This window comes from Pseudochaenichthys georgianus, chromosome 9 (assembly GCF_902827115.2).
Source record: "Pseudochaenichthys georgianus chromosome 9, fPseGeo1.2, whole genome shotgun sequence".
NCBI lineage: Eukaryota > Metazoa > Chordata > Actinopteri > Perciformes > Channichthyidae > Pseudochaenichthys > Pseudochaenichthys georgianus.
In genome coordinates, this window is record NC_047511.1 from 24560440 (window position 1) to 24580398 (window position 19959).

Sequence of the window (19959 nt, forward strand, 5' to 3'; positions counted from 1 at the left end):
AGCAAAAAGATGGGGGAGATCCCAGGCTGGCTGTGAAAATCCCCAAAACAGGGTATATTAGAAACAGCTGAGCACTACTTTGTCTGGGAAAAGCTTGCTTAAATTAAACTGAAGAGCTATTGAAGAAGACTTTCTGAGATCATGATGATCTGAGAACATAATTTTAAACATGTTCTCAGATCGTCATTTACACACCTCTCAGGTAAATACTGGAATAGTAAGTGTATCTACTCGGTATAGCCAAATGTGTCTTATAATGTGTCATTTAATTACAAAGTAGATATTGTGTGGTCAATAATCTCCTGAAGTTGAACAATTAATGTAGACAGGTATTCATCTTTTTGTTAGTCAATAACAGGTATCAAGACAAAATCTGTGTAATTCTGATATATAAAAGGTTTATTAATATTATAGATGTCCAGACATGTCTTATACATAAAGAGTTCAAATGTTCAGAAGAGCTACAATTATTCAAGCATATTTACATTTCATTCTTGGACTATGGCAAATGTCAGTGCATTTGTTCAACACGATCAACATTTAAAATCTCATTGACTGTCGATTATAACAAAAAGCAGTTCCAACACCATTTAGATTTCCTGTATTACTCACAGAAACTTAAGTACACAAAGAAATGACAAAAATGCCTCACTGACAAAACAGGTCATTACATTTTTGAGTACATTTTACTGCAACACAGTTTACCGAGCTATATCAAACCCCCTACTGTGTGTACACAGTGCTAAGGTATTTCAGACATGTTTAGAAAGGTATGAACTGTCCCATCAAGTTGAACAAGAGAAGGTTGAAGGGGTAGAGTGGGGTTGGCTAACAATGACAAAGTCTAGGGGTTTATTGTCTTGTTTTATATTTTGCAAATATAATTTTTCATAAAACTAACATAAAACTAAGCATTCCGAAATGTAAATCAGCATGGATACCCTTGTTACAAGGGAAATACTAAAACAACTTTACAAGTCTACTAAATGGCCAAATGTCCTGCAATGGCTTAAGCGTGACGGTGGTCAATCAACCACTTTATGAGAATCAAGCAGCTTAAATTCTAATAGGCAATGGATGTTTCTGGACAGTTTGCAGTACAAACTGTAACACTAATTATTTTCACAATAATTTACTATGAGAGTACTTCATGTGCAGCAATATTTAGATTTGCTGTTGTCAACCAAGCTCTCCCTTCGAGTTGGTGATAAACAATAATGCCTTCAAGTAATACTTCTCTAGAAGTAATATACTGCAAGTTCTTTATAACGTTTTCTACGGAGGTGCCAACACATTTTTAGCACCATTTTGTGCAATAAAATTAGCCCTCAGTGCTTCTAAAGTTGCATGTGGCCTCCAGCAAGGTAAGCATGTTTACTGCTGCAAGGTCCTACTTTTTAGGTACTTTAGATTCCTGAAATATGGTGATCTCTCCCCAGTTCTTTTTGCCCAAGAACAAGAAAATCCCAACAAAGTGCTAAAAGGTACAGTAGTACACGAGAAGGCTGTTATAGGGGAAAAGTAGGGACAGGCAACCTGATCCTTTATCTTGATAATTACTAGTATGTTCCCTTTTTCATTTAGTAAGCTTCCCTCTGGTACATTAGGAATATGGCTCCCTCTGCTGGTTATGTGTCTACATCTCATCTGAGCGGTGCTGCTGTAGTATGACAGACGGGGGGTTCCGCTCTATCCAGTTATCCTTGGAACCTGTGACTTCATACGCAACATTGGCATCGATAGACCCTTCCTGTAAGGCCCCCACCCCTCCAGCGGGCCCCTGCTTCATCTCTGCAGCCTGAGCCGGGCCGGGGAAGTCTGCCGAGGAGTTGCTGTTAAATCCTGTTTCCGAGTCAGGCTGCTCCACCCTTTGGTAGTCGGGGGTGTGATTCTTTTGACCTCCAGCAAAGATGGCTTTAACGTTGTCCACCTCTGCTTGGGGCACTAAGAGGAGCTCCTCGTCTTCAGGCTCGAGGAAGGACATGGCGTCTGTGCTCTCTGCTGGCAGGGAGCGCAGGGTCCGGGACATGACTGCAATAACAAAGGAATAATGGTTAGCAAAGCTGAGCCAACAAAGAAACTCAGGAAGTCACAGGCACGCCATAGATAAACAGAAATTAAACAGCACTATACTGGCAAGTGGTCATGGAAGACATTTACTTAAACATAATTAAAAAACACCTTACAGACCTTACAAAACTGCTTGTTTTCCCCCTTTCTTTACTATGCTGACTCAGATATGCACTTGATTTCCAATGTGAATCAATATTCTATTCTTCTGCAGTCTGCTGGCACACACTGAATTACATCTGAATGAATAAATCAACAACATGACAAGGAAAGGTTGAAATATCATTAAAGACATCGTTTTTTCTTTCGAGGTAACTTACTGAGGGAGGGTGTGTAGAGTTCCTTCTGTTCTGATTTTCCTCCAAATGGATTGACTGACGGGAAGATGATGAGACAGAAAGAAAGCAGGAACACCTGGAGGACAAACACAAGGAGAGAAGAAAAAACTGCAGCATGAAAAACAACTTGACACTTTATACAGGATAAGCAATCAGGAGAGAAGGAGGTAATCAATGCATTTACCATAACACAGGTGCTGGTTGTGCTGGCTTTCATTGTGGACATCTTCACCATCGACTGCAGCTTCCTCAGTTGCTCTATCAAGGAGCTGGAAGAACAAAGAGGACACATTTACCCAACAGCCGACAGCAGATTTGAAAGAACTTTATAGACACATGGTATTGCATATAAATGCCGAAGCAATATTTCAGAGTTCTTACATGTTCTGTTTATGAAGCATTTGGACTTTCTTCTGCAGTTCCAAGTTGTGTGCGGTACACATGGCAACCCTGTAGTAGAAATGTATTCAGTAGTTAGTATATTTATCCAACACACAGAGTATTTGACAAACCAAAAGTTAAGACATTTAATAAATCCCTGCCAGCACAACTATTATTCACAGGGAACAGTTATTCTGCAGTGTAAGGTCTCCACCTATATTCCCTATTTATGTTTACCTGTGTTATTAGAACAAAGTCTATTAACTGCAGGATGCAAAAATAAGTTGTTTAATCAATTAGTTGATTGACATCAAATGAATAGGCAACTATTTAGAATGAAAATTATATTTGTATAGGCAGAAGTGCAGAACGTGATCTAGTTTCAAAATGTCTGTATTTTTATGATGAAGCAATTAAAGGTATCATTCCTTTCCATTGATAGCCCTTCAGGCCTAACATCTCACCTGTTTTCCAGTCCGTCCACATACACCTTCTTCTTCTTGCGGCTCTCCTGAGCAGACTGCTTGTTGCGGATCTTCCTCCTGACCCTCTTCAAGGTCCTCTCCTCTGCCTGTTACACACAAAGAAGCCTTTCACCACAATGCTGACATGACAGATTGCGAAGTATATTTCAACAGCCTTGAGCAGCTGTGTTGCAGCTGGACCAAACTGAAAAAAAACACTAAATAGCCACTACATGGAGATATAAGACCAATATTTACATGTCCAATAAAAGTATCAAAACTGTTTTATTGTACTATAATTGCCAAACAGATTAACAACACTATTAAATGTATCAGCAGTCTGTTGTTTGATTAAGTTCCTAATTAAACAAACATTTACAACATGTCGCATATGTTCTTATCTAGGGCAGATTGCTATGCTGTCAATTAGCTCAAGTAGAAAAACATTCACAGGAGTGAATTACCTTTGTGAGAGGCATGTGCGAGGGAATAGTTGCTCCCTCTTTTCCCAGAAGCCGCTTCTCTTCCTCAGTAAGCACAATCTCTTTAAACTGGAACTATAGGGAGAAAATAGAAACATTTAATGACCTGTATAAAATGATAGATGTGGAGTCAAATCACAATACTTGACTCAATTTTCGAATGTAAAGACTTTATACTTTCTTGACCTAACATTGATAAATGGCTCGACTTGGTATTCATAACTTTTGTTTGTAAATATTCAATATATTAATATAGATTTTTCTACATATTGAGAATAGTTTTGTTTTTTCAACACAACTGGGTGATAAAATGTGTGCAAAGCTACCTACTAGATAGAAAGAATGTAATCAGAATGTCATTTTACTTGACTTGTTCTCATCACAGTAACACAGTAAGGACTTGAATGAAGCTTGAAGGGTTACGAATATTTCACTTGCTGGTGACACATGTGACTCTGCAACCTGATGCGCCAGGTGTGACTAACAATATGCCAAAAATAGCTCACCAATCATTTCAAAGATATAAATCATGCATACCAAACTGAAACTGTCTGTCTTCTTTGTAAAGATCACTTAAAAAAACATCAAAATAAGGAAAAGTAGGGGAAACTGACCCGGTCCATGTCATTGTCTTGAGTGGAATCCTGAGTGGAGTCCTCTATGGACAAAGTGCAGGGCAGATCGTCTGTGATGTCCTCCTCCTCGTCATCTTCCTCCATTGCCTCACTCACCAAGTCGTCTGACACAAGAGAAATACATTCAAAATAAACATAATGTGGCATGCTGACCAGCTCTGCAAGTAAGTGCTGCCATGCGTCTACTATGTACGCAGCTTCCCTCACACTGAATGTGCACTAAATACATGTGTTTTGTAGAGATGTATCAACGGGTCAGGTGTAGAAGTTACAAATATGAATATACTTAAGCCTATACAAATGATAGATAAAGTCAGAATCAGACTGTTTCTGTGCTAAACAGGAAAACATTCCTGCCTACTGCAATAACTCTGTATAACAAATCTCCTATGGCTGGCAGAGAACTCACTGCTCCATAACTTCTCTTTGGACACACTGTACATTTTACATTTAATTTAATATTCCATTCCCTACACTTTTAATGTAAATAATATCCTGCTTTATATTGTGTCTAAAGCCTTTCAACAGTGTTTCATTGTCAACGTTTCTAGATGTTTTCATCTTCACGGCCTACTCTATATCTTTCTACTTTTCAACACTGTTTTAATAGAATTTTGAGATGTTTAAATTCTAGTATTGTTTATTTCTACTCTTTAATTTCTACTTATGTGCAATGCCTTGTTTTGGTGTTTTTTATGCTGCTGCAACGCAAACAATCGTGTGAAATTCCCAATTTGGGATCAATAAAGTACCTCTTATCTTATCCTATCTAAACATACCCAGATCAATGAAGACATCTGTATCGGGCTGCTCTGCCCTCACACTCTGCAGGGCGTCCATGTCCCTGCCATCGCTCTGCAGCAGAGAGTAGCTGTGATCGGCCTGGACTGACAGCACCTCTGCCTGCAGCTCTCCGGGGGCCAGGGCAGGGTCCGAGTGCTCGGGGCTAGCCTGGGAGTAGCAGGGACTGGGCACCACATCACTGTCGCTGCCCTGGGGACTCGAGCATCCCAGAGGGTTGTTGTTTCCAACCACAGTGCTGCTGTCATCGGAAATACCGCTATCGCTGCCCAAGGGAGAGTGAGAGGGACCGATGGCACCCATGTTGTCTTCTCCATCTAACAAGCTGGACAGAAAGTCTTCAGTGTCCATTCCTGTCAGTATCTGGGGGAACAAAACAGTTACCTTTAAGATATTTAGTCATCCAAAGAGGAACAATATGGTTCAATATTGTGTTGGATGGCAATCTAACCATGGAATAATTGTAACATTAATATGTTTAATGTGAATGAAGTCTTACACTCTGCTCTGACAGCCAGGATTCAATGATCTCATTCCCATCAGGAAAGAGGGGCTCAGTAGATCCATTCCCTTCATTGTGGAACAGCAGCCCGAACAGGTCTGCTCCATCCATGTCTGGAAGCTCCTCAGTGACCGATGACATCTGTAGCAACACAGCAGCATATGGACCACAGCATTAGTAATACATACGATACGATACGATACGATATTACTTTATTGTCAGATCAAGTCTGAAATTTGACTTACGTCACAGAAGCTCCATGTCCAACATCAACAGACAAATATGCATACACAAATACATGAAACACAAACATTTAACATAACAGCACAATCAGTGAGAGAAAAACATGCTCAGAGAGCCTTCAGCGTGCATTTGGTCTGGGATTTAGCTCTGTATTTACTGTGAGGACTGACTGATGCACAAAGGAGTGCTTCAGTCTGACTTTATTGAATCGTGGGACCCTGTATCTCCGATTAGATGGTAGCAGTTAATATTCACTGTTCAGAACATGGTTTGGGTCGGAGATGATGTTGTTGGACAGCCTCACTAGGTTGTTATGATAGGCTGAGTCATAGAGTCTCTGACAGGGTAATATTTATTAACGGCATCAATGTTTAGATACAATTAATATGATAATACAAGTACAAGAAAAAAGAGCTTTCCCAACACTATCCCATAAGAGTCTGTATTTTGCTGTAAACACGACAAAAATGCTAGATGTTGAGAAAAAAGAATTGCTTGGACAAAAACAGTGAAGGCATCTTTTGTGTTAACTTATAAAGGGTACACACACAAATAAAAAAGCATCATTATCAGACTGGACCTTGTCTGGGATGGAACAAAAATATTTGCAAATTGATCCATGTCGATTTATCAAAAACATCTTCTTTAAGAGACTTATGTTGCAAAAATAACTGCTTGTTGATGCTTTTCTGTGTTTTAGATCTTTCATTTATTTGACAACTATTTCTGAGTTAAATTAACGTAAACTGAATTCTTAATTATCATAGGAGTATTACTATAACATAACTCAAATATGACTGAATGTCATATAGAAGTCAGAAAGAAAGTAACAGAAAAATCATAACAATTCAGAGCGTAATGCAGTGTTAGATCAAATGTTTTTATAGTGGTATATCCTCTTATTAAAATCACCCTGCTTTATAACGTATGATATTATTACAATGATAATTCACAGGACAACAGAAAAGTAGAGTGATGGTACACCAAGCTTCCACTGTACTTTGTGTGTCTGCCCCAGCTGATCTACTGTTTCCACTGTAAGGAGCTCACGAGCCTTGACAGGTTTTAAGGTGGTGTCTAAGGTGTGACAGATTAGGAGTCCACGTCACTGAGTTAATAACACGTATACTAAAGTGCCATGTAAACAGTTTCATATTGCATCATTGCCACGCTCCCATCATGATCTCATCATATTTTGAGCCCCGCCCACACATGCCTTTGTAACGAGATCTCAGAATACAATATCAAGTTTCAAAACAAAAACATTTAATGGTATTAAGTGTATTGCAGGAAAATAATTGTATATGATGTACTGCTTGCCGATATAACGTTATCTTATAAGAAAGGGGAATGCAGTCCGGATGCATGGTGTCTTTGTTGCATTGCAAAATAAGAGCATTGTCCTGCAGCATAGCCATTTAAATATATACGATATAAGCTGGTTAACGTTACAGTGAACAATACGATTCATAAACATTAAAAAAGGACAGCATTATTTACTCCAATTGCAGTAAAGGAGAACATTTCTTGAGGCCAACATCCACCAGCCAGCTCGTGTTAGCTCAATAATTCTGTCATTATCTTACAAAGAGGGCGTGGTCCTTGATGACATTAAACACTCTGAAAAACATTATGTAAACATAAATGTTCGTACCGTTCGATGACAGGAGACCAAATACCATTCGAGTGATAGCGTCCGGGAGTCTTTTGGTTTCACACTCAGCGTTTCTTCACTGCCACAGTATACAGTCACAGCGATTCCTCTGAAACTACCTTCCAACGAGGCAAAAATTGCGTCATCACGTAAAGGCGGATATGAGTACGTGGGCTTCTTGGGTGATTCTGGGAAGTGTAGTCGAGCAGCCTACAAGTACTGTACTCATGCTAGTCTTGCTTTCTGCATTCAATACGGCATAGACTGCAGCCTATGGCATACACATACATGGCAGTAGGCCAAATAAGGGGAAGGTTTTCCTGAAATATTATCCATATATTATATAATTATTATGATGCAGCTTTCCCAACACTACCTCTTAAGAGTCTTTATGTTGCTGTAAACACTACAAAAAAGCTAGATGCTGAGAAAAAATTATTCCTTGCACAAAAACAGTGAAGGCACCTTGTCTGTTAAATTATAAAGGGTACACACAAAAATAAAAACGCATCATTAATCATAAAAAAGACAAATGCATTTCAATGTTTTTTTATGTATTCATTTTATTTGAAACATGGCATGAAAATCAGACATCTGATAACTTAAAAATGAATAACTGGAACTCATACCAAAATTGTCTATGTCAAATATAAAGATGTTTTTTTCTACATGAGCAACCAATCATTTTGGTGATGGTGTTTAAGTGATATCTCTTGTCTCTCTCAATAAATCTCTCTTCCTATCACCACAAACATTAAAGAGTATAATAAAGTCAGTCTGGCTGAGGGTCATGTGATTTCATAACATGATAGAAAAAGTAAGGCATCGCAGAAAAAAGTGCAAATAAATATTATAGACATTATATTTCATGCATGTTTCACCACTTCATCACCTCAGCATTATGTTGTGGATTTCTATCTTTTTTATTAAGATGTATGCTACATTCATGTCTCATAGGGTTTATTGGTGTTCCAGCACTAAGCATTGAATGGATGTGGGCTATACATATCTAGCCTCCATGTCTCAATGCAAAGTTGTAGGAATGCTTAATTTGAAGGTCCTTGTAATAAGCATTCGTAGGTAATAAGGCCCCTGTTGGACCTTATAAAATGCTTTTTGAAATTATCATGTGTTAAATACCACTATATGTGTTAATAAAACACATTTATTCAGCATACTTTATTTTGCCCTCATTAGCATTTAGCAATGTGCTTAATAACAAAAAACACTTTTTGCCAAACTTGAGTAAGAACAATGTCTTATAACCGAACATTAAATGTGTTAATATTGCTACAAACATTCATATATCCTTATTAGCTAATGTTAATATGCATCTTATAAAGGAATTTTTATCTAATAGGTAATGCTTATTGCAAGGACCTCAAAGAAGCTCTCTAATCATCATAATATTAATTTGTAAATGTATTTCATAACATTTCCATCTCTCATGAGTAGGTCCTTGTCAAAAAGGATACACTCATGATTCATCAACAGCAACATTCTCACAGAGACTAATATTACTTACTAGAAGAAAGATACTCTAGGAACAAATGCAGTTTTGTTTAGGAGCGGAGTAAGGGTGCAAGTTAAACTGCTGGACTGAAAAGCACCTTTGTTTTGCATTTCTAATCAAATCCATGCATCCTCATCTCAGTCTATGAAGTGAAATTATTTCCAGAGCAAAGCAGAACATTTTGTCACAGAATCACACAGAGCTTAGATGTGTGCCCTAGACTACGATACACTTTTAGCCGTTCCTTTTTACTCTGTTTTTTTGGTCTGACTACCTGTGGGACCACAGGCATGCTCACAACAGCCCTTTTCCTGTGAGCACGGTGCAGCAGGATCCTATAAATCCCTGTGATGGAGCTCCTGCAGTCTTTTCCTTGGTTGTTGAGGATATGCTCCGAGCTGATTCCCAATGTTTCCAGTGCTGCTTTCACCTCTTTCTCTTCCTCTACTAGTTCAGATGGATCACTTTCTGCTAGGTAGGATGGGTCTAGTTTGAAGGGCTCCATGGCACGTGGGAAGTCCACTGGGAGCAGCCACTCACAGCCCATCATCTGCTCCACTGTACAGCGGTCAGATGGTATGGGTTGGAGGATTCCCCTGATCAGCCGCTGGCATGCCTCTGGCACCCAGGAGGGCAGGATGTAGGCACCCTCCAGGATGCACCGCTTCAGTTTGGGCACAGTGTCTGCCCTGAACGGCATGGTGCATGTCACCATAAAGAACAGCATCACCCCCAAAGCCCAGATGTCTACAAAGATGCCGACATAGTGCTCATCCCGAAAGAGCTCCGGTGCAGCGTAAGGAGGAGAGCCGCAGAATGTGTTGAGGGTCTCACTGCGGGGGCTCAGCGTGCTAAAGCCAAAGTCCCCCACCTTGACACAGGAGCTGCTGGTGTAGAAAACATTTTCTGCTTTCAGGTCCCTGTGGATGATGTTGTTTTCATGCTGAGAGAGAACAGGGAGAAACTGCATTATGTGTCATCTACTGTCACTTCAAGTCTGATGTGGACATTTGGAGATACCAGTGAACATGCGCCAAAAATTTACTTTTTAGTGAAGTATAAGTAGCTAGTCTTAAAAATATCTAGTCTCTTAATGGTCACCATCACAGTTATTTGACATAAAGACTCAAAATAGGTTGCATTCAGATTGAATTTTTTTTTAATTTTACTTAAACCTGCTCAATTTAAACCTATATGTACTGACCATGTGTTTGACAGCAGAGAGGATCTGAGAGAAAACAATCTTGCTTTCGGTGTCAGAGAGTTTCCCCTCTGTCGTAATCTTTGCGTAGAGCTCCCCTCCCCCTGCATACTCCATCACCAGGTGTAACCGTGACAACGTCTCCACCACCTAAAAAAGAAAAAGGATGACAGGAAAGTCAGAGTGCATTACTTAAGTATATCAGATGTCTGGCCGGCTGTAGTTGTGTAATCCCCTTTGGGACCAGTTTAAGTTTGTCTATAAATCAATAGGGGAGTCAAACCTCATAGAGGCGTATGATGTTGGGATGGTGAAGTTTCTCCATGCTAGAGATCTCTCTGGACAGAAGTCGCTGAGTCTTCTGATCCAGCTTTGTTTTATCTAGGATCTTTATGGCCACTTTGTCTAGTAATGTCATGGGAGAATACACATTTGAAAAAACTTGAATTATACAGCACTTTATGCAGTTTCAAATGTAATCACAGTTATTGATAAAGATCACACAGCTCGTTATAAATAAAACACAACAATAAAAGCAATAAAACAAACAAAACAGCATACAAATACAGAAAGTAAGTAAAGTTACAGCCCAACTATTGTCTACTGAATGTCAAAAGCCTGGATACTGTGCCCAGAACCAATTGAATTTGGATAAATTGCAGGCTCCCCAAAAAAGAAAAATAAGAAGATTGTAATCGGACTGGGAGAGATCAAAAGGAAATATCATCCCATGATACATACAACTGAACTGGGTGTCATTTTTTATATTGTAATAATTAGACCAAGTGTGAGCATATCAAGATGGCACCAAGGATTATAACACATGACATATGAGCTGAAAAACATCCACATTAGGCACCCTAAAAGACGTCTCTGTAATCTTTAAGGAAATCCATCTGAATAAAGGACCATTTATGCTAGCCCAGTGCTTTCAGATCATTTAGAAGCATGCAGGGCATGCATTTCATTTAAATTGAATATTTAATATTTGGAAGATTTTGTAAAAAACAAGATATCATTTCCCCCACGTGTCTATTATTGCTAAAATGATCCGCAATTTCAGGGCAATTTACATTAAACATGTTAAGTAAAGAGATAGAGGATAGAAAATGTGAGCCTTTGACAAGCAAACACAGAATTGCCCGTCAAGAGACCTAGCCCGATGCTCTCTAGATCATTTGATGGAGGATTAGCTGTACTTAGAAACCAATTTTCTTGATGATGTAATTTCACATTCTTTGTTTCTTTAAAAGTAAATTTGATTTTGCAATAAAGAAATACAGCTGGTCTGACTTCAGGTCTGAGCACAAAGTATAAAGGGTCAGGTCAGAGTGAAGATTAAATATGACGGCAACACTGAAGGCTGTGTTAGCTACATTGTGCTGAAAGAACACAACTTGACTTATCACCTTTAAAATGTGAGGGGAGGAATATATAGTGCACATTTCAAGATTGATATTTTACAGTTACAGACACAGAGGTAACATGTTACAGCCAATAAAGATCAAAATACGTAACATATATCAAATTCAAACAACTGATGTCTTCACTGTATTCTGTTAAATAATTTATAAAGAGAAGTTAAATAGAGCTCAGGTAACTAAATACAGAAAAGGTTTTAAGTGGCAAAATGGTGTTGAGATATCTAATATGCATCAGTATGCATTATTCAGACTATTAGGCTCCCTTTCAGCTGTGACATAGCTTTCAAAAGGAGCATTCAAAATGCATCACAGCTCATATTGTTTTTGGAAGACTAAATGATACCACTCATATCCACATGCACACATAGCATGGCACAGACAGGCAGATAGTACACTACATATAACCCTAAAAAGATAGAAATCAAAAACAGAGCGACACACTCATTTTCCTCCCTCTCTTTGGCCTTTGATGAGAATTGCATCAATTTTAGCCGTCGCTAAGGAAACAAGAGATCTCTAATCAATCCATCTGTTCAAGGGCAGCAGGCAGTCTGTCTCGTGGCTGAATCAGCCCCCTGGCCAGGCACACATCACCTTGTTAGTAAATTGCTACAAAAGGACACACTTATTAGTGTTGCAGCCTACTGATGGAAACCACTCATCAGCCAAATTATCACTTAAATCTAATAAAAAGCCAGGGCAAATGTGAGGTTACCTAAGGTTTCCTTAATTATGGATGTGTTCCAAGCTTTAGCAATGGCTATTAAGTCAAACTGTATACCTTCCATCACTGAGCCTTGATTATATTCAGTATGATTGCTGCTCTAGATTCTTTCCTGTACACAAGCGCAGATCTTTTAGTAGCGGCATAAAACTCATGTCTTGTACTTTCTCACCTTTGGTGAGGGCATGGATTCCTAACTTGACATGGGAGAAATTTCCACAGCCGATCTCCCCTCGAATTTTGTAGAAGCCGATTCTCCTTCCCACTGTTAGCTCACGGACCACCCTGTGACCAGATTAAATCACAGAAGATATTCTTTGTGATATACTACAGTTGAGCCACCACAGGGAACATTTCCACACCGGATAAAGTAAGGAATAAGCAAATAGATAATATAGCATCACCCCTTGAAGCCTACCTGTCGTCCTGGCACATGTCCAGATTCAGCCTCTCCAGAGGAGTGAGGCGGCGGACAGTAGCTCCTTCGTCATCTGTGTTGATGTCGGAGCTGTCCTGGCGGCTCCAGCGGCTGTACCTCTGGCCCCCAGGGACCACAGCTGTACCTCCAACTGAACCTCCGACAGAGTCTCCATTAGACTCTGCAGTCTCTGCCCCAGAGACTGAGATGCTCCCAGCTGTGCCTGCTGGCCCGCGCCCCCTTGAGCCTGCTGTCCCAGCCCCAGCTTCAGCCCCCTCTGGGCTGCTCTCTGAGGGGCAGACAGCAGTCATCCTGCAAGGGACGCCCAGGGTGGCGTTGGCTTAGCTCATGGCTGGGGGTGGTGGAGGACTGGATGCCCAATAAGAAAAAAGTTAAAAAATATATTTGCATGCCCTGTGCACGATGATTGATTTTCCTAAATTATTCAATTGCCTGCACCCTTATAAACTAACTACACTCTTAAGCTTCCAGGATCAAACATTTTTATAATGCCAACTACAAAATGTTCTACTTTTCTCGTCTGACCATATTAGATTATTATTATTAATATTATTATAATAGATCTAATTTAAACATTGATATACAGCAAATTCAAATGGGACAAAAACTCGGACTTACCTTCAGATGTGAGCCATTTTGAGAGAAAAAGTATTTCAGTGTCATTGACCAAAGCTCATAGCTTTTTAGACAACTGAGTAAAAAAAACAACGTTATGAATGCTGGTTTTCTGTATCGCAACAAAATAGTGCAGAACTTCCAGTCCGTGTACGCGAGAACATGCTGCATCCAGAATTTCCCAAATCTGCTTCAGCTGCAAAACTGTCCTCTTCACGAAGAAATTCCGTTAGTCCTATCTTGTGTTCCTCACGTAAAGTTGTTGAAAAAACGATGCTGAACCTTCAAATCAAACAGAGATGGGATTCATGCTCTCAGTTTTGTCTTCCTGAAGAGGTCCACAGAGCTGTAATGGGCTCTTTCAGTCTCCAGGGTATAAATAGGCCACAGGTTGAGGAGGAGGGCAGAGGAGCTTGATGGGGGGGGGTGGTGGAAAGAGGTTGAACAGATGATAGTGTCAGGGTGCAGCCATGGAGCGTGAAGTGAGACAACCTGGAATAAAGCACAAGAGAGATGGTAAAACAAATGTAATCTATGTTAGGTTCCCATGAATGTTAATCCAAACAAATTACATATCTTATCACTTTCCAATAAAATACCTTTTCTAATTGTAATGGAGAGCATGAGAGATTACTGTTATCCCGTGTGTGTGTGTGTGTGTGTGTGTGTGTGTGTGTGTGTGTGTGTGTGTGTGTGTGTGTGTGTGTGTGTGTGTGTGTGTGTGTGTGTGTGTGTGTGTGTGTGTGTGTGTGTGTGTGTGTGTGTGTGTGTGTGTGTGTGTGTGTGTGTGTGTGTGTGTGTGTGAGGGCTGCTCGATTATGGCAAAAATCATAATCTCGATTATTTGGGTCAATAATTGATATCACGATTATTAAAAAACAATTATCCATTTACTTTGAAAACATCAATTTATTGGAGAAAAAAAATTTGAACAGTATGTTTTTAACAGTTGATTACCCTGAACTTTAAGTATAATTCAACTGAAAAACCAATACAAAAAAAATTTATTTAAAAAAAGAAAAGAAAATAGTAATAATAATAATACAAAAATAATCATTTTATTTCGATTACGTTGTTTTCGTAATCGTTGCAAGCCATAATTGCGATTAAGATACGATTAATTGAGCAGCCCTAGTGTGTGTGTGTGATAAAGTATACGGGATGTACTAGATTATAACTAGGTGATAATTGCTGCTCAAAACATAAAAGTCTAACAAGAAAGGAAAAAGACATAGGGAATCTGAGATTAAGGTGAACCCTAATTGTGCATAAATATATATAATCTCTAATGACATCTGAAATCACGGACCAAGTTAATAGAATAACCTGAATCAACCTGACACCTGGATTTAAATACCACAGCGAATGGCATGTATACAAACAGTAACAGTGCAATCTATGGCCTTCATATAAACCGAATATTGCCACAGTCTGAGTTAAAAAATGACAGATTAGCTTTTCATTATTGCATTAAATTAAAGGATAACACTGCCTGGCAATATTCATAACTTTTAGATGTGTCAACATAATCAATAAATATATTGATCAGTCAACAATTTGATGAATATGGATTAAAAAAAAGGCAATAGTAGTAAGGCTTAACCTGGTGTAACATGGTTCTTTGGAAGGTGCTCTCTCTCGTCTGTCTCTATATTAAGATGAATCAATCTATTTTAAAGCCTCACAAGGAAATCAAAGCATTTCTCTTTTGTGAAATGCAACAATCTCCCAGCCTTCAAACACCTTGCTACCATCGTGTCATGAATATCGAAGCATTGATCTCAGGCAGACTAAAAGGACTTGCTAAGAGAAGAGAGGCATCCACTTTACAGCACAAAGCAACGAGCCCTGAATACCAGCCTTTTGTATACATAAACAAAAAGACTAAAGGGACAACCTTGCATGATAGAAACACATCAATTATGAGAAAAGAGCAAGAAGGGTTTGTGGACAAAATCTCCATCGGAAAATGGTATTTTTCTTTTATTGTAGATGAATATGTATTTATAGCCTACTAAAAGAATAAGGAGTTATAAATATGTCTTAGAATATAGCAAGTACAATTTCAAACGACTCCTGTTTGCTGCTGCACATCCTGCAATTATTGTACTTTTTTCATTCATAATATACTTTTCATGTAATATTCTTGAAATATTCATATAAATACATATATTTTTTGTCACCATCTATTTCCAAACTACGAAACACAAAAGTGATTTAGCCATGGAAAAAAGAAAGTTTGAAAAATAACAAAGAGTCATGAAGCAGCAGCCACGGTGAGTTGTTAGATGAAGAGCTGCAGGGCTAACCGACTACTTTAAACTCTGTGTTCACACTGTGAGCGCACCTAAATTCCATATCAACTGATATGGAATTTCTGAGTCGCAGAAAGGTGAGGTTTAACAACCAAATGCATCTCTGTTGCATGGATGGTAGAGAGGCATTGACGATTGCTGGATTGTATTGCTTCATATTTCTATTTGTAAATCCCCATATTCTATAAACAGGCAAAAGGAAAACAACAGCCTAAAGTCAACAGCAGTCCAAGATGGTGAGTTAACAACAACTAAGAACAAATTAACAAGTCAAATTAACACGGTAATAGTTATGTCTTAATACTTGTTATATTCTATGGTTCAATCACATTTTCTACCATAAGTAAATTAAGTGTCTCTGAAACAAACAGAGGGGATTCTTAAGGACTGCCACACAAACTGGATGTACTGATAATTACTTGAAGAGTATCTCCACAGAGGGTCTAGAGATGAGAAATAGTTACCCGGATTGCTTTGTGCTTTGTTTCCACTGGATAACAGAACTACCTGGTTGCTTGGTGACACTGAGTGTGTGTTTGTTTGTCTTTTTTCATGCTGAGCATTAGGCATTACCTGGCACTGAGTGTCAAGAAAGAGAGCACATAGGGCCATGTTCACAGTTATACAATGCTGCATTGAGCCTCAAAGTACCCGTGTTAATTATGTATGCATGCAGAGTGATGGATTTATACATGCACCTAGACACACACATAGAAAAAGCACAAGAGAGCAACAATGACCTTATAATGATATGGTAACTAACCTGTTGGATTGAGCTAGAGCTGAGATACAGTTAGTAGTTCTGGTCATTTTAACCATACTGTATGTAAAGAAAATATTAAAAAAAAAAGAAGTTTTTTTGAGGATTTCCAGGCAAGTCCAAGGAGACACCGGGGTATTCCAAGATCAAGCTGCAGAAATGTTATATGTTATCTGTCTTGTTAGCGCCTCAGGATCCCAAGAGGGGCTGGGAGACGTTGCTGTGGAGAGACCTTGTTTAGCCTGCTGCTGGTTGGCATACAAAAAAGGATGAATGTTGTCCTCTGCACTTTGACAGGCAGATGTACGAGACTTTGTTGGATGTACTATTCAGAAACTAACTCAATTGGTAGTACTTATCTAAAACAGGTCAGCAAATGGCTAGCCCTTTACCATCAAACACTATTAGCTTTGCCAAGCATTGTTGCCGACGCACCAGACAGCCAGTCATTTGTCTTGGGATTCCTCAAGAGAAGGGATTACCTGGTGCACTCGGCTTTTGAACACACATATAGCATCAGCAGCCTCCTCACACTCCAACAATGGAAAACACAAGAGGCCAACCAAAGCAGCTGTGGATAAGAATTACACCTGACAACAGAGGAGCTGTTTCTAACAGCACAAGCTGCCAAACATCAGTTAAAAGAGTTCCTCCTCTCTGTTTTGGCTGTAAAAAAAAACCTTACCTTTCCTCCCATTCACTTGACGTCCCTCTCTTATTTCGCCTGTGCTTGATCGGCATCGTCTCTTTCACTGCAATGTTATGCATTCAAGCACAAAGACGAGCACATACACACATATATACACACACTTTGCATGCACACTCATGTAAACACACACACAAGTGCATACACACAGACAGTGAGCTCTCTCAAACAAAGCAGCCCAGTGTGTTGATTGAGACGCACGGCTGACAAGAATAAAGGGCTCAGCAGTGAAAGAGCTGTGACAATGAAGACTACGGGCCCTAGGAACAGAGAGGCAGTCCTCTCTGGAATCCATGGGGAAAACATTTCACATTTCCTAAAAAATGTAATCCCTCCCCCCTGAGAGAGAGAGAGAGAGAGAGAGAGAGAGAGAGAGAGAGAGAGAGAGAGAGAGAGAGAGAGAGAGAGAGAGAGAGACACACACACACACACACACACACACACACACACACACACACACACACACACACACACACACACACACACACACACACACACACACACACACACACACACACACACAACTTTACATTTATCTCTTTATGTTGCATGACTATTTACCACTGAAGTTGGGGGAAAACGTACTATTTTTAACCTTACATGACAGAATCTGTACTAGATAATACCTTAGCTCCTTGCCTGTCTATCTCAAAGAGAAAGAGAGAGAGCAAGAGAGAGGTCTCTGAGGCCTAAACAACGTTTCTATGACACTGTATTCCAATAACATAATACATCATTCAAATCCAATATATTTGATCAGTTATTATTTCTTCCTTCTTCACACATCTGATTTTGCATTGTATTCGCTGTCAGCGCTTCAAAGAGGTTTGCATCAAAGAAAAAAACACATAAAGGACAATGTTTCATGTGCTCTGACTGATTGACCATCAAAAGAATACAAATCAAGAACAAATGTTATTAAGGCGGATGTAAACACACCCTAAAAAAGGGATAGCTTTTAATCCAGGTCTACAATGAGTGGAAAACATTACTAAGTTTTGACAGAATTTGGAGCTTTCTGATGTCTCAGTTTGACATGTTATGCAATTGTGACATCCAATTCTGGAAGCTGAGTCATGCTAAGGTCTCCTATCGTTCTCGTCCTTTTGCAATCAGCAAGCACAGCGACTTAAAATAAAGTCATTTATGTGAATAACAGTTCCACTTATAGGCTGTTTCATTTCTTCAAAGGCAGATATTGGAATCAATTGAAAAGTATTCTTTGAATTTCGTAAATCTTTTCATCTTTTTTTCTACTGTATTCCTAAAAGACAATTAAATCCCCTTCAGTCGAAATATCATTAGGATCTATCATAATATCAACTAGAGCTATTATGAATAATGGTTATTATGCACTATTTATCCGTCTTTATGCATATAGTGCAACAGGTGCACGAGACAACCTCCTCCATTATTTGCCTTGCTACATGCACATCGTGTGTTTGTCTACCAGTTACAGTGGTTTTCCAAAGTTTGATATCTTTCATTGCGCGTGGGATTGTGTCACGCGCTTGCGTAACTGACAGGTGATGCATTGTGATCGCTATTCGGAAGTGACATATTGAATTCAACGAATCTAATCATTGCACAATATTATTTAAATATAACTAAAAAGTAAGATGATGACAAATGTTATTGATTCATACGATACGAGCCCTTCAACCTCCATCTAGGCTACTGCTGACTCACCACATATTTGGTCTGTGATGTGCTAGTGTAATTATGTATTCATGGACGAAAAACTTCAAAACGCAGACCTTACGACTAAATAACACTTATAACAGTAATAAAGTTATTTGTCTGGGTATTCAATGACAGTCAACAGTTAACACCTCCTCGCAGCAGGCCATCCCTGAGCCGGCGCATTGCTCTCTAATCCTATCAGCACATAAACACAAAGGAGGTAAAATGTGTGAACCAGTCTTACTTTGGTGGATATCTTTACTGGGCCCGTGGCGACAAGCTTTACGGACCTCGCTGTAAAATCATCTTCCTCCGGTGCCCGGTGACACAGTGCACTGTTTCTGCAGCAGCTGCTCCCTGCTTCAGTCTGTTGTGGAGGAAATCCCTTTGACTGGCAGCTGAAACGACCAATACGCGGCGAGCTGAGTGGGCCACCGTGCATATCTTATCCAATCAGAGGCTAGACTTACAGCTCGAGGCGCAGGATCACTTCAGTTCAGAACCACAGGAGCTGTCCAGAGCAGCACGCGGCGGCAGGATTCAGGTAACCTAACCTGTGCGTTATACCTGCCAGCCTATTAGTACAGCAAAGGTTCAAGGTGCGGTCAGGGGACCAGCAGGAGGCCTTAATAAGAGGTGTCCATGTCTCAACCTGAATGTTATCGTGGATGTGTGACTTTATTTTAATTCGGAAAAAGGTGATGATCCCGAGCTATTACCCCATCCAATCTAGTTTCTCTCCCATGTCTTTATCTACATCTACGTCAGTTGATGTCACTCAGGTTAAACCATCTAACCAGCTGTCAGGCCTGTTATCTTAAAGATAATTGTAGTTTGATAGAGTTCGTACAATTCCATATAATACAGCCTGTTCATTTTAATATTTGTAAAATTCAATATTCTAATTTCTGGGATTCTTCATTAATCGTTCAAGTTGATGAAGCCTATTGACAAGACTGGCAGACAAACTGTTCAGAAGATAACAAAAATAAACCTTTCTCAAACAAAC

The 19959-nt window shown here is 39.4% G+C and overlaps 2 protein-coding genes across 3 annotated transcripts; both read right to left on the bottom strand.

Moving 5' to 3' along the window:
* Positions 1-376: 376 nt before the first annotated feature.
* creb3l3l (cAMP responsive element binding protein 3-like 3 like) lies at positions 377-7702 on the bottom strand. The gene is made up of 10 exons (XM_034091510.2): positions 7571-7702; positions 5671-5814; positions 5150-5534; positions 4350-4474; positions 3718-3810; positions 3254-3360; positions 2790-2858; positions 2593-2677; positions 2391-2484; positions 377-2031 (listed from the first exon to the last, which is right to left on the bottom strand). Exons 2-10 carry the CDS (start codon positions 5812-5814, stop codon positions 1637-1639), a joined length of 1497 nt encoding a protein of 498 aa, XP_033947401.1. The 5' UTR covers positions 7571-7702; the 3' UTR covers positions 377-1636.
* A 454-nt stretch (positions 7703-8156) lies between these two features.
* On the bottom strand, positions 8157-19275 carry nim1ka (NIM1 serine/threonine protein kinase a). 2 transcript variants are annotated; one of them, XM_034091892.2, is made up of 7 exons: positions 19195-19275; positions 13490-13978; positions 12851-13219; positions 12605-12717; positions 10568-10689; positions 10288-10434; positions 8157-10026 (listed from the first exon to the last, which is right to left on the bottom strand). In XM_034091892.2, the coding sequence occupies exons 3-7, from the start codon at positions 13159-13161 to the stop codon at positions 9268-9270; spliced, it is 1452 nt and encodes a 483-aa protein (XP_033947783.1). In that variant the 5' UTR covers positions 13162-13219; positions 13490-13978; positions 19195-19275; the 3' UTR covers positions 8157-9267. The 2 variants fall into 2 exon arrangements, with proteins under 2 accessions (XP_033947783.1, XP_071060468.1); XM_071204367.1 differs by lacking the exon at positions 19195-19275 and adding an exon at positions 16565-16587.
* Positions 19276-19959: the final 684 nt, after the last annotated feature.